This window comes from Sprattus sprattus, assembly GCF_963457725.1.
Source record: "Sprattus sprattus genome assembly, chromosome: 13".
NCBI classification, from domain to species: domain Eukaryota; kingdom Metazoa; phylum Chordata; class Actinopteri; order Clupeiformes; family Clupeidae; genus Sprattus; species Sprattus sprattus.
Window position 1 is genome coordinate 30,906,039 of NC_137911.1, and position 15,000 is coordinate 30,921,038.

Here is a 15,000-nt window from a genome sequence, read left to right on the forward strand (position 1 = left end):
GTGTGGTACTGGAAGTCAAATGTGTGTGACAGGAGAGGTAAAATGTGTGTGACACTGAAGGTCAAATGTGTGTTGCAGGAGGTCAAATGAAGGTCAAAGAACAGAGAACACAAAGGAGAACAGGTGCGCTCACCATCATCTTCTCCAGGATGGTGTTGGTGCCCAGGATGTTGAACTTTCCGGGGTGTTCCTGGGTGTGCTTGGTGACCCACTGGGTCTTGCCTGCGCCGGGCAGTCCGACCATCACAATGACCTGCACAACACAGTCACCAAGGCAACACAGTCACAATGACCTGCACAACACAGTCACCAAGGCAACACAGTCACAATGACCTGCACTACACAGTCAGCAAGGCAACACAGTCACAATTACCTGCACAACACAGTCACCAAGGCAACACAGTCACCAAGGCAACACAGTCACAATGACCTGCACTACACAGTCAGCAAGGCAACACAGTTACAATTACCTGCACAACACAGTCACCAAGGCAACACAGTCACAATGACCTGCACTACACAGTCACCAAGGCAACACAGTCAGCAAGGCCACCATCAGTGGAGGCGAGCTTACACCTTGTTTCAGTCACTACTCTACTGAATACAGTCACTGAAGCACACTAACAGTGATCAGTGATCATCAGTCACTTCTCTACTGAATACAGTCACTGAAGCACACTAACAGTGATCAGTCACTACTCTACTGACTACAGTCACTGAAGCACACTAACAGTGATCAGTCACTACTCTACTGACTACAGTCACTGAAGCACACTAACAGTGATCAGTGATCAGTGTCAGAGAGACACCAATGCCTCGCCTTTAGCTGAGGCTGTGACAAAGGGCTGAGAAGTGACCTGATGGCAGGCAGGGACGCGTACAATGCCACATATATCTCTACCTGACACTAGTAGTCTGTTTTGTGACACATATATCTCTACCTGACACTAGTATTCTGTTTGGTGACACATATATCTCTACCTGACTCTAGTAGTCTGTTTGGTGACACATATATCTCTACCTGACTCTAGTAGTCTGTTTGCTGACACAAGAGAAAGCTGGCTTGGGGGGCAGGGCACGGTGGCGCAAGACGATAAAGCCCCCAGCTTACGGGCTACATTGCCCGAGGGGACACAGGTTCAAGTCTGACCTATTGTCATTTCCCAATCCCTTCTCCTCCTCGTTTCCTGTCATAACTTCACTGTTATCCTATCCAAATAAAGGCATAAAAAAAAAGCGCCCAAAAATAAATCTTAAAAAAACAAAAATGGCCTCAGGCCCCTTGGGTCCTCTGACGCGCTCGGCCACGGCTACTGACTACACTCACTGAAGCACTCTTACAGTGATCAGATTCAGAAAGACACCTTTAGCTCTCTCTCCATCTCTCTCTGTATCTCTCTCCATCTCTTTCTCTCTCTCTCTTATCTCTTCCTCTATCTCTTTCCATTTCTCTCTCTCTCCATCTCTCTCTCTCTCTATCTCTCTCCATCTCTTTCTCTCTCTCTCTCTCTTATCTCTTCCTCTCTCTCTCTCCATCTCTCTCTTTCTCTCCATCTCTCTCTATATCGCTACCTGACATAAAAGAGAAAGATGGCTGACCTCGCACTCATTCTTGGCCTCGGGACCCTTGGGCCCTCTGACGCGCTCGGCCACGGCGATCTGCTGCAGGAAGGTGAAGCCGTCGGGCACGGGGAAGAAGGGCGCCTCCTGCTGGCCGAAGTTGAACTCCACAGCGCAGTTGTGGCACAGGACATGAGGGAAGAGAGGACGCTCGCTCAGGCTCTCCTTACTGAACGTGAACGCCACGCCCAGGTCTTTACCGTTCTTAGAGAAAGACAGCTCCACCTCTGCACCATCAAAGTCCTGTAAAACACACACACACACACACTCACACACTCTCACACACACAGACACACAGACACACAGACACACACACACACACACTCTCACACACACACACACACACACACACACACACACACACACACACACACAGACACACACACAGATCAGTTGTTGTGTCACTTATACTAACCCTCGGGGGGATTGGCTAGAGATAGAAAGGCTTTCTGAATCTCCGCCATCCTACTCACAATGAAGCATCCAACCACATCATCCTCATCAAAGGACTCTCCGTAGTCCTCTGTGGAGCAGTTGGAGGTCTTCTTGCCTTTAGTGGAGAAGGCGTAGGAGTGTTCCTCCTCACCTGCGGAACGGGAGAACCATACTTAGAACCCAACGCAAGTCAAGGAGAACCATACTTAGAACCCAACCCAAGTCAAGGAGAACCATACTTAGAACCCAACGCAAGTCAAGGAGAACCATACTTAGAACCCAACACAAGTCAAGGAGAACCATACTTAGAACCCAACGCAAGTCAAGGAGAACCATACTTAGAACCCAAAGCAAGTCAAGCACCACCCCTTACGGTACCCAAATCCAAACACACGTCCAACTCTTCTTTCTTCAAGAACATAAAAATGAACAGTAGGATTTACCTGGTGAACAAATATGGTAATAATATAAACCTCATATGACTAGTAGGGCCCTATCTTGCCGATCAGAAACGCAAGTAGGACGGCGCCAAGCGCAAGTAGCTGTGTGGGCGGCTCTATGGCGCAGTTGCTATTTTAACGGCGGAAAAAACACACTTGCGTCCAGCGCAAGTGTCAAAAGGGTTGGTCCAAAGGAGGTTACTCAGCCATAGGTGTGGTTTGGGCGTAATATGCAATAAACCAATCGGAGCGTCATTTCACATTCCCTTTAAGAGCGAGAAGCGCATAGTCCATAGCGGCTTGTTATTTTGATGGCGGAATTACCTGGTGGAAGACCGGAGAAATTCACAGCCGAGGAGACCGACGTGAGATTTACACCAATTTTTTGGCAAGCCATATATAATTACAAGGAAAATAAAGTATTTACCACTTGAGGAAATCATTGTGAAATCCATATCCAAGATATTTTAAAAATAAGCATACATGTAGCCTACACATTGACCCAAATGATTCAGGTTAATTGAAGCTGCGTGACATTTGATTTATTGTATGGCTTTGTAAAAAGCCGGGAGATAGATATATATGGGGATGCGAGAAACCCTCCAAAAGTAAGCAAAGTCAAGCAAGCATGTCAAGATATTGCCGTGATTGTTTCTGCAACGGGGCACCCGAAAACGTTGCCGAAAACGCTATAATGACGTCCGGAGACGTGGGACATCCAAGCTGGAAGGTAACACACGTTCTCGTGCCTTCACGGGAGGTGGATCTGCCTCGACCCAGGATCTGACGGCAGCAGAGGACATCGCCACGTCTACCCTCACGCCTGAGAGCGTGCAGGGATTTGGGGGCATGGAAATCGGCACCCAAGCCAGTGCACCAGCTGACCAAACCCAAGGTACATAAATAAAGTCCACATACACAGAGATGAGTTTACAAGATTTATAATAATACTGGCATTAAATAAATGCAACAAAGCCATACAATAAATCAAATGTCACGCAGCTTCAATTAACCTGAATCATTTGGGTCAATTGTGTACGCTAGATGTATGCCTAGTTTTTAAATGTCTTGGATACGGATATCACAATGATTTCCTCATGTGGTAAATACTTTATTTTCCTTGTAATTATATATGGCTTGCCAAACAATTGGTGTTAATCTCTCGTGAAGACGACAGAAGTAAAGTGTAGCCTACAGGTCCTATACTGTGCGGGCAAGCACATGCGCCCTTAAAATAGCGTTCTGAATACGCGTTACAGACTTTAGACATTGCGCCTCACATTAGACCAGCTTTTTTTTGGTCAATGGCGCACGGCGCACGGCGTTGTTTTGAAAACTGCAAAATACCACTTGCGCCAGAGAAACGCCTTCTCTGTTCCGCCCCCGCCCATGTCGACGCAAGTTCATTTCGAAGCGGACCTCTGGAGGGAAAATCGCGCTGTGCGCCGGGTGCAAGATAGGAATGATACTTGCGTCGGTGACAATGTCACTTGCGCTGGGTGCAAGATAGGGCCCGTAGTGTTAAATATCTATAAATATCTCAAATATCTTTACACTCTTATCTTGAGTCATCACTGGTACTGTTGGACATTGAGTGCCTAGTTAGTAAGTAAGTAAGTAAGTTAGTAAGACTTTATTTATATAGCACATTTCGTGCAAGAGTTGCAATCCAAAGTGCTTTACATAAAATCAATAAAAGCAAGCAGCAGGAGCATAAAATAAAATAATGGTCAACATCGTATCAGAACCTGATGTTCCGATAGGCTTAAAATAAGAAAAGTAATAAAACCCTTCTCCCTGGTATTTAAACAGGTTCTTGACTGAGGTCCGGTTCCCTTACCCAAAAGTAGGGTTAGATTTAGCACAAGGCCAGAAAGGCCTTCCTAAACAGCGAGCGCCTAGTAAAAGAGGTTCTTGACCGGGGTCCGGTTCCCTTACCCAATAGTAGGGTTCCACTGGGCAGAGACCAGCCCACCAGAACCTCGTGGATCTCTATGCCCTTGCTGGAGATGTGCTTCACCGGGATCTTCTCGATAATCTATGGGGACCAAATCAATCAATCAATCATTCAACTTCAATTTTATATAGCGCTTCTCTATATACCCGAAGACGCTTTACAGATCAGTCCAGTCCAGTCCATTCATGTGCTTCACTGGGATCTTCTCAATAATCTAGGAGGACCAAATCAGGCTATGAAGTCACAGGATGGACTGAAGAAGGCACGTGTTTGGAAAAAACTAAGATGCAGTTTTAAGGGTTAAGTTATTAATATTACAATGTCACACACCAAGCAAAACTGAAAAATATAAAAATAGTACAGGTGTCAGACTCATCATCACACACATAAGCTCCTAATTAAACTGGGTGTTACTTTAAAAGCACCTCTCTTTAACTCAAATATAGACCACACAGAACACAACACAGATGTTCTGATTGACGTACAAAGACACACAGTGCCGTGGATAGGTGAGATGGTCACACACACACAGTTGTGGATATGTCAGATGGAGAGAGTCACACACACACACACACACACACACACACATACACACACACACACACACAAGCAGACACACACACACACACACACACAAGCAGACACACACACACAAAAGCCGTCACAACATACACATACACACAAGCAGACACACACACACTCACACACACACACACTCTCTCACACACACTCACACACACACACACACACACACACACACACACACTCTCTCACACACACTCACACACACACACACACTCTCTCATACACACACAGTGTCTCACCTTCATTTCGAAGCAGGCCTTCCCTTTGGCCACCCCGTACGAGGCTCGTCCTCCGGCCCACAGGTAAGCGAAGCTCTCCATGGTGAGAGAGGACGCGCTGTAGCGGTCACGTGACACCTTGAAGTGCAGGTCACTGTTGTCTGGGACACACGAGACAGGACATGGGCTTCACTTAGAGGAGCATGGGATGGAGTTACACACAGCACCTTTAAAACACACATTTTCTGTTTTGAAAGAGAGCAAGCCCCCCCCCCCCCCCCCCCCCCCTTTGTTATATGTTTGGATATGTTTTCTGAGTTTTCCATTTGCTGTGTATGCAATGGATGTTAATGTAACTGTAACTCTTCTCTTGTGATTGTCTGAAAGAAAAAAAAAACCCACACATTTCCAGGAACAACTGAATACCTGATTTATAAATCTTCGGGTACGGCAGAAAAAATGGAATGAAAAAAATATCAGCGTGGTCAAAAGAAAAAAACTAAACTCGAAAGGTGATTAGATAACCAAGAAATAATGAAGACTGTTTTTCTTTTGAGGTATTTTCTTCTTAACGAGATGTGAGGCAAACAGCCATGTGGAGCAGTGGCATGCATTGAGCTATTTCCTCCCTGTGTCCACTCCTCAGGGAGAACTAGTGATTTAAATGCAGGCAGCACACAGCCTCCATATGGCCACCAGAACAACACACTCAATGAGGAGGGAAACACAACACACTCGACACACTCACACTCACAACACACTCAATGAGGAGGTAACACAACACACTCAATGAGGAGGAAACACAACACACTCACTGAGGAGAAAACCTCCATCCTGAACAACACACTCAATGATGAGGAAACACAACACACTCAATGAGTAGGAGACCCCCATCCTGAATTTAGATCGACTTGACCGCACCCAGCATCGTCTATTACCAACTTGCAAGTGGGGACCCCGTTTTGATGCAGAGTGAGTCCCAAAATAAAACACACACACACACACACACGCAGCTTTTAGCCGATTAAGTGAGTACAGAAATCTGGGGAAAGTTACTGTTGGTGTTAGACAGTTACCTGGGTAGCAGTTACTTAAAGGGAAACTTCTGGATTTTTCAACCTGTTCCCTATTTTTTAGATCTTTCAAATATCTAAAATATCTAACAGTAAGAGGGCTGGTAAGCAAGAAGAGCTTTAGAAACTCTCAACATTTAAAGTTTTGTCTGCGCAATTCATTTGTGAAACATCTACGCTTTGACTCAACAGTAACAGCTCTGTCCTGCACCACAACACGTGTTTACTCTGCTTCTGCATCCAACTTAAGGAGACATTTTGAATACACAAACAGTAAGTCAGGACAGGAGAGGTAACACAGACGTGTGGCCAGACATGTTATATAAACAGCATCTCCTTCCAATGCAGGAACCAGTGATGGGCTGATTTTACCCTGATGAGCAGTTATAAGACCATCTCAGCCACAGACACACACACACACACACACACACACACACACACACACACACTCACAGCATTTATAAGACCATCTCAGCCAATTATTTTGAGACTTGGGAGATTTATAATTAAATCCTATAATTTGGGGGGCACTGTGGCGCAAGCCATTTACGGGCTTCATCATTGCCCGCGGGGACACAGGTTCAAGTCCTCTCCCCACCTCTTCTCCGTCTCGCTTCCGGTCTACATCTTCACTGTCCTGTCCAAATAAAGGCATAAAAATACCCCAAATAAATCCTATAATTTGAAAATGCTTACAAGTGTCCAGGCAGACGGTGGTGTCATCGAACTCCTCGTCTTCCTCCTCGAGGGGGGGCTGGGGGGACTTGGCTCTGTGAATAGAGGAAGGTGTCAGATGGACCGTCCCAAACACCGGACTCTCCGTCCCAACCCAACAGAGATCAGTAACCATGGAGATCAGTAACCATGGAGCCTGACTCCTTCCCAACACAACACCACCTCCAGGACCTTACAGAGATCAGTAACCATGGAGCCTGACTCCTTCCCAACACAACACCACTTCCAGGACCTTACAGAGATCAGTAACCATGACACTCTGATACCTTACTCCAGTCGCATCTCAATGGGTCACACATCTGGCTCCATTCTGGCCCAGATCAGGCTTGGTTCTGGCCCAGATCAGGCTTGGTTCTGGCCCAGATCAGGCATGGATCTGACTGAACGGCGCCAGATCAGGGCCTCATTGGTACCCGAATCCGTTTCTAGCTGGCCAGGGGTGCTGGATTATTCATTGCTGGGTGTAGGGTGTGATCCTTGACATCCTATTTCAGTGTTGCGTCATGTGTCCATGAGTCCACTTCTAACTACCCAATGTCTGGCCTATGGACTTGTAATATATTGATAAATATTTATATGTATTGATATATATATAATATATTTATGCCTATGTGCTTGTAATATATATATATATATATATATATATACACACATATATTTGTTTATGGGCTTGTCATTCTTGTGTTATGTATCTATAAATACTGTGGGGATTTGGGATTTAGTTCAGGGAGTTCCAGTATCTGCAGAAGCAGTCTGCCGAAGTGTGTTGAATGGTGTTTGGCTTCAGGACATTACCCATCTGGACAGAGTTGTGGCACATTGCACTGAAATGGTGTCGTTGGTGTCTTCTTCACTGCTTGACCGCAAAAGCACTAAAACGTTTATATTTCCTGGGAAAAAATAGCGCTGCAGGTTATGGGTGAAAAACGCATGGTTATGCAACAAGACACCGGTCACGAAAGGAGTAGTCAATCCCACTGAAGCACCAAGGAGATGCTTCAGCACAGAATCTGTCACTGATAGTCTTTACATTTTCAAGAAATAGTTATTTAGTTTGTGAAACGAGAAATTATATATTCACCAGAAAGTGAAGCACTGAAACCAAGATGAGAGAATACAATGGCAGGACAAGTTATTAAGAACATGTGATTAATATAAGGAAGAAAACAGAAGAAAAAAACCTCATTCATTAAAGTCATCCATTCACACATCATCATGAAGATGTTAAACATCCAGTCATCTGTGGTTGTATGACGCCAACACATACACTTGCTTTCCCGATATAATACCAACTACTTAACCTAGTAATACCGACTACATGTCACGAACAATAGTCGAAATACAGACTGTTAGGAAACAACATGCTTTGTAATGGCCACTAACACTATAACAACGGCTACTGTAGCCGATAGTGAAATGTGTGTTTCTTTGCGCTAAAGAGGCAAAATAACTGTAAGGACTACGTTGGCTATTTTACTGCCAACGCCAGTCCATTAAAAACCTTGAATGTGCAGTGATTTCTCAGGAGTACCTGAGGTCATTCTGCACAAACCTTACCGGCTGTATTTGCTTTCTTCAATAAATTCAAAGTAGCCCCTTCCATGTTCCTCTCGGCGTCTCTTAACACCCTTCTTATTCTTCTGATCATCTTTCTTGTCTTTCTCCGCATCCCCTTTGGAAATAAAACAGAAGTCGTGAGGCATGCCTCTGTGTTGGCCCTGTTGTACGGCCCACACGAGTCGATTCAGATGTACTGTACTGTACAGTGGAATCAGGAATGCTTGAGTTACAATGCATGACTGTCTGGCAATTAAATGCGTCTTCTGTAGAAAAATGAGAGAACACTGCGGTTTTGTTTTTTATTATTGTTGTTTCAGGTAAAGATTAATATGAGGGCAATGCCGGTCGGTTCTTCTCTGTGCAATCAGGAATAGATTCTCAATGACAGCATCATCTCCTCCAATAGAGGGGGGATGGTACCCGCCAGCAAATACTGGTTTTGGTTTTACAACACTTCACATCAATGTGGGGCCAAGCAACACACATTTTCACATTACATTTCCTTGATAAAGGAAAGGGAAGGGTTAATATTCATGGTACGCTTTACCACTGTTCGTACTACTTCAAAGGTTGAAGTAAAACCGGAATGTTACACAACGAAATTGCGCTAACGGAGGAGCACGCGAACACGCAAATCAAACCGCCTACACGGCAAATAACTTACAATGGCTACAATAGAAACATACTATCTTCGTAGTTAGTAGCTTCGGCAAAAAAATGATTTCCTGGAAAATAACTGCCTTGAGATTCCGCTTTCCCTGTCGCCACAGCGAGGAGCTACATTACTGTTATCTGGGATCTCTACCCCGGCTCTACAGCACCCGACGCGCCGCTTTGTGTACCTACTGCTAGGAAACTGATTTCAGAGCCGCAAAACGCCTGTAGCTATTTATTGCACACACTCCGATCTCTACAACACAACAGCTCACTCACTGCTCAAACCTCGTAGCTATGAACCACTCCGTACGCCCCTGCTCTACAGCCACAGCATCCACTTACGGCCAACATGCAAAACCACACAACGATGTGACAGCCCGCTGGTCCACTGTCAGATGAGGCTAAACTAGCTTTAGCGGCGTATACAGCATTAGCTCGACTAGATGCATCCGCCTGGTCATTGTCTAACGTCGCCTACTCACTCGCATCGTCTACCTCCACCTCAGCTTGGGTGATGATATTTCTGCAACGAATCACTATATAACCTGCATCGCTACTCATACATCTGAGAATTTAGTTAACTGGCAACCTCCCCCACAACGTTTCCATCGATGCTGAAAGGCTATCTGGTCAAAGGGAGCTTAACTTACCATCCCCGGGCAGAGATCCCAGTCCAGCATCGTCGTCATCGAATTTGTCCATCTCTTCATCGTCTTCTTTGAGAAGGGCATCTTCATCTTCGTCCGATTTATCCATTTCTACACCGGCATCCTCGTCTTCCTCCTCTCCCATATCATCGTCTTGCTGTTCACCGACAACATTAGCGGACTCCGCGTCGCCCCCGTCTCCATCTTCTTCGTCGTCATCAGCCTCCATACTCTCTCCGACCAGATCATCCTCCAAATCCTCGTCTCCCATGTCATTTTGTCCACTTCCATCGTCGGAGCCGCCCTCTGCACCATTAGCTTCTGCCTCCGAAGGAACGGAACCGCCTGAAGCTTGGGCCTCTTGGTCCAGCGCGGCCTGCAACCGGTCCATTAATTCGGCCTTCAGTCCCTTATCAGACAGCTGCCTGATTTTCAGCTCGTCCTTCAGCTCATTTACCTTCAATTTCTTGACGTTTATTGAACTCATTGTGTAGGCTTAGAGAATGTGCAATGTCTAACCGATGTCCAAAGCAAACTGTAATTTCTAAAAGTCCTCCAAAAAGAAAAGAATGATTGGAAAGCCGTCGACAGGCGACAAGATTGACAATGCAGCCGCCCAGAATTTTCACTGCGCCAAGCCTGTATGGCCAGTACTAACGTCCCACTACAACTGGCAGCAGTAACCGTGAATGTGTCAAATGGGGCAGTATATAAACCTACCGTAAATATTCAAACTGATGATTCTACATGGGTGGTGATTACCGTAATATTTTTTAACTTGTAATAATAGGAAGTGCTCTTATATTTGAAACAATTTATTAAAAATATTTGAATACCATTTTTACTTTATTAAAAATGCAAAATACAAACATCCAAGCATTGTTGTTTATAACGAGGTCTAGGCCTACTGCAGACCACAACATTTTTGTCAGAGACAACAATTTGATATTCATTGCGCGATGAAAAGTATGGTGATATCAACAGAACTGCAGTCTTGAAACAAGTCGTTGTTAAGTCACTCATCTTTAATCAAGGTAATCTTTGTGGCACAAATTAAATAGCGAAAAGGGAGAGGGCGGGGAATGGTATCCTAGCAACTACATCAAGCAAACACATGAAACATGGCGGAGGACAAGGATAATGCAGGTACTGTTCCGAAAACATTTCTTAATAGTTGAGCCAGGATTCACAAACAACCATTCAGACGATAACGTGTATTTATTGAATGTTAGTAGTTTGTAATGTCTTTCAGTTGCCTCGCAGTCTTGTCTTGAAACACTGTCAGGCCCACTCAAAGTTAAGAAAGATTAAAGGACACAGTCGAACTGATCAGTGAGAATACTTCTAGCGATAATAGCCTACCTCTTACAGGTCGGTCGTGGTCTTCGTCTGCGCTGCTGACAAGTTGCAGTTGGTTATCCAGTTTGGTTAATCTTATCTGTAAATTGAGTCATTGTAATACACCCTTAGTTGCTCACATTTAATATAGGCCAGAAGATGAAAAACAATTGTATTCTCTAAATGTGTCTTTCCAAGCTTGGTGCGGAAGATGCTGCAGATATCAGGGTTAGGTTGTATTGATTGGTGAATGTTAAGTAGCCTAATCGTGACAAGCATGCACTGTAGGTGTAAACTAAATTCAACAGTTTTAGTCTAAATCTTACAGAAGGATGTAAAAGCCTAAAACAATCTGTTGGCTCCAGTTCTGTCCAAACAACATCTCAATTACTTTCTTTAAAATGTATAGATAGTAATTGATACTATAAATGCATGTAAACTAAGAATAATAATTTATTACAAACCAATGACAAGGTTATGTCCTGTATTGGTGGTGGAAAATTCAGTAAGTGTTTTGTTGTTAGGGGCTTTGTTGAAGGGTTGCAGTGAATTCATCTGACATAATTTGCTGAAATGTGGGGTTGGATGTAGCCGAACTAGTGAAAATGATCCCGTCATTACTAATGACAAAGAAAGCCTAACTATTGGAGACATGAACTGTTTGTGCAGCTAACCCAGAGCTTCCTAGGCATGGTCATTTGATTTTCCTAATTTCTACCGCCTGTTTTCCCACTGAACCACTGGTATTCTTTGTAATGCCAGAGGCTATCCTCTCTGTGGTCCACAAGAAGATAGGTGATGCCTTCGATGTGTTTGACCATGAGTTCAACAAAACAGTAGATGTCAGGTGAGAAAGAACTTTTATTGAAACACACCCATATCTTATAGACCCACATACATTGATAATTACGAGTCCCACTTTTGTAGTGCTGATTTAAATCTAACTAAGGTGAGAGCTGGTTAAATAAGTGTGTCCACAGCTGCTTTATGTGGTGAATCAGATGGGTTTTTTAGGGATAAGTGATATATTTGTGTCTTTTTCAAAGAGAGATTGGAACCATAATACGGTCACTGGGATGTTTTCCATCAGAGGCAGAATTACATGATATCATTGCTGAAGTAAGTCTCTCTTGCTCTCGCTCTCTCTCTCTCCTTTCCTCTATGTTTACGTACCTTTATTTGTTAATGGTGATCCTGGTGTTGTTTTGCCACTATGAATATGGGGGACCATAGAATGACCAATTTACAAGCAGCAGGAACATTTTGGTCCAAATAAACTGGACTCCTTTAAAGCAGCAGTAAGGAGTTTGGTCTAAAACTGGCGAGCTTACAACCTAAAAGACATTTATAACCTTGCAAACGCTAACAACAGCACAATTGGCACGGATAAACGCTTGCTAGAATGCTAACTGGTGAAGGCTTTTCATGGGGTATATCTGTTCAGGACCACACAACTACATAGTACAAAGCCTGGGCGGTTGGCGAGAATGGCAGTTGTGTTTGTCTGTACTTCACATGCACATATACTTTTGAAATTAATTTGAAGTTGATGCCCAAACTAGTTGCCTATAAAAGCATATCTCAAACAGTGATACATTTCTGCATAGTGTTGCTTTAACGTCCCACTGACTGATCTGTGCAGGTGGAAGAGGAGGAACCAATGGGCTACATCCGCTTTGAGAAGTTCCTTCCTGCTATGACCTTGGTGCTGATGGAACGCAAGTAAGGAAAGAAACTATTTGGGACATAAGAATCATGAAAGCACTGACTTTACAACCCCACCTACTGATCAATCACACACACTCACAAACACAGACATACACACACACTCACACACACACACACACACACACACAAGTAATAATCATGAAAGCACCGGCTTTACAACCCCACCTACTGATCAATCACACACACTCACACACACAGACATACACACACACTCACACACACACACAAGTAAGGAAGGAAAGATTTGGGACATAAGAATCATGAATGCATGTCTTGGGAGTAGTGATCTCTGTAAAAAAGAAAGAGTTCAGTTCAGACTTTCAAGCTGTGAGGGAGGGTTAAAAGAGGCTAAATGGAAGGAGGTCCTTATCTGAATTAATTTAGCTGATCTGGTAAAATATCACATATTACAATGCAGTCTTGCTTAAACTGAAGCACATATAACTCAGGTGGTGAAAGTTATATGGTTTGAAACCAATTTATGATGAAGAGTCAAGGGGATGTTTTTCGCTGGGGTTTTCAGGCAGGCCCCATCCTTCATCAGTGTTTCATTGAATTAGGCTCGCGGCACCTCCAGAAGGCTCGACAAGGGTGTCTGGCGTCCCCAGATACACCTCAAGACATGCGTTGACAAGATTTCACGTATCTCAGTGTTAGTTCAGGTTAATTCAACACCGCTTAGTAGTCTGTGAGCGCCTCAGCCACAACCACTGGCTCACTTTTTCAGCAGCCTCAAATCCTCTAAAGATCCTTTGAGGGGCCGTCCTCAAAAACCAAAATGCAACAGAAGCATTTGTGGTTGATTTAGCTCCAAAGCCTCTACCAGCTAGGTCTTGTGTGTGCTTTTGCCAGCCTCGCTGCCTCTAAGGCCTATCTGTACTGGTCCTGTGTGTGCTTGCCAGCTTCGCTGCCTCTAAGGCCTATCTGCACTGGTCTTGTGTGTGCTTGCCGGCCTTGCTGCCTCACTTCCACTACCGGTTCTGCATACTTTAACTTCTTTCTTTCAAGCGGTTCCTCAATCGCATCTTCAAAGGGAATTGTTAACTCAGTTAATTAAACAATATGCCCACGCTGTCTTCAGACATCAGCCAACGATCTCCAATTCCGTGCTTTGCCCCCTATGCCAGTGCTGTTTGTACGTGCCTGGTGTCCACTTTTCTGCCCCTCTCGTCCCTGTCATTAACTGGCAAAGAGTAAATCTCAACTTGTTAATTCTTAAACAAACACACAATAACTTTAGCAGATGTCTAAATGGGCTTACAGGGTAACTGTTTGATGTGTAATCTTCCTTGTTGCATACCTGGAAAAAATGTCAAAACTGGTTAAGGTTTCAGTCAGGCTCTCAATTACCACGTGACACTTGACATTGTTTAAAAATAGTCGGTAAAATGGATGTGTACAAATCAGAACGAAACGTTTCACTGTCTCACGATTACAGGCCAAACTCCATGATTGGAAACACATGGACATCAAACCAAAACAAGTCAAGATGTAGGTCTGGTTGTGGCAGCTTGCCTGAAAGACGTTAAAGCACGGACGACTGACAACTTCCTGCATCTTAATTCAAATAAAACTGAGGTTATGATTGCAAGCACTACATTTCTGAACCATCCAGCCATCTACCCACACTCAATGGCATCTTCTGAACATCCAACCCTCGCATCATGAATCTCAGTGTGATTATCAGTGTGATTACCCACAAGGCAAAGCCAAGGTTCTGCTCAAGGTCTTTCCGCATTTGTGCTCACTCTAGGGAGGTTCAGGCCCTGGGCTCTGTTAAGCATGTGTGTGTGTGTGTGTGGTTGTGGGTGTGGTGTGTGTGTGTGTGTGTGTGGTTGTGGGTGTGGTGTGGGTGTGGTGTGTGTGTGTGTGTGTGTGTGTGTGTGTGGGTGTGGGAGTGGATGTGGTGTGTGTGTGTGTGTGTGTGTGTGTGTGTGTGTGTGTGGTGTGTGTGTGTGTGTGGATGTGGAGTGTGTGTGTGTGGGTGTGGATGTGGAGTGTGTGTGT

At 44.5% G+C, this 15,000-nt stretch overlaps 2 protein-coding genes across 2 annotated transcripts in view; one reads left to right on the top strand and one right to left on the bottom strand.

The window, feature by feature from the left end:
- hnrnpua (heterogeneous nuclear ribonucleoprotein Ua) overlaps positions 1 to 10,414 on the bottom strand; it is a gene marked incomplete at its 5' end in the record, with an annotated part of 15,929 nt that extends 5,515 nt beyond the window's left edge. Inside the window, 8 exons of the mRNA XM_080849836.1 lie at positions 134 to 253; positions 1,600 to 1,863; positions 2,094 to 2,206; positions 4,434 to 4,533; positions 5,277 to 5,416; positions 7,025 to 7,098; positions 8,621 to 8,735; positions 9,931 to 10,414. Coding sequence (XP_080705962.1) covers positions 134 to 253; positions 1,600 to 1,863; positions 2,094 to 2,206; positions 4,434 to 4,533; positions 5,277 to 5,416; positions 7,025 to 7,098; positions 8,621 to 8,735; positions 9,931 to 10,414 — 1,410 coding nt within the window. The remainder of the gene's footprint in view (positions 1 to 133; positions 254 to 1,599; positions 1,864 to 2,093; positions 2,207 to 4,433; positions 4,534 to 5,276; positions 5,417 to 7,024; positions 7,099 to 8,620; positions 8,736 to 9,930) is intronic.
- A 634-nt stretch (positions 10,415 to 11,048) lies between these two features.
- The window catches only part of drc8 (dynein regulatory complex subunit 8), a gene marked incomplete at both ends in the record, with an annotated part of 9,784 nt that continues 5,832 nt past the window's right edge, over positions 11,049 to 15,000 (top strand). The window contains 4 exons of the mRNA XM_080849559.1: positions 11,049 to 11,073; positions 12,028 to 12,112; positions 12,312 to 12,384; positions 12,908 to 12,987. Of these exons, the coding sequence (XP_080705685.1) occupies positions 11,049 to 11,073; positions 12,028 to 12,112; positions 12,312 to 12,384; positions 12,908 to 12,987 (263 nt within the window). The remainder of the gene's footprint in view (positions 11,074 to 12,027; positions 12,113 to 12,311; positions 12,385 to 12,907; positions 12,988 to 15,000) is intronic.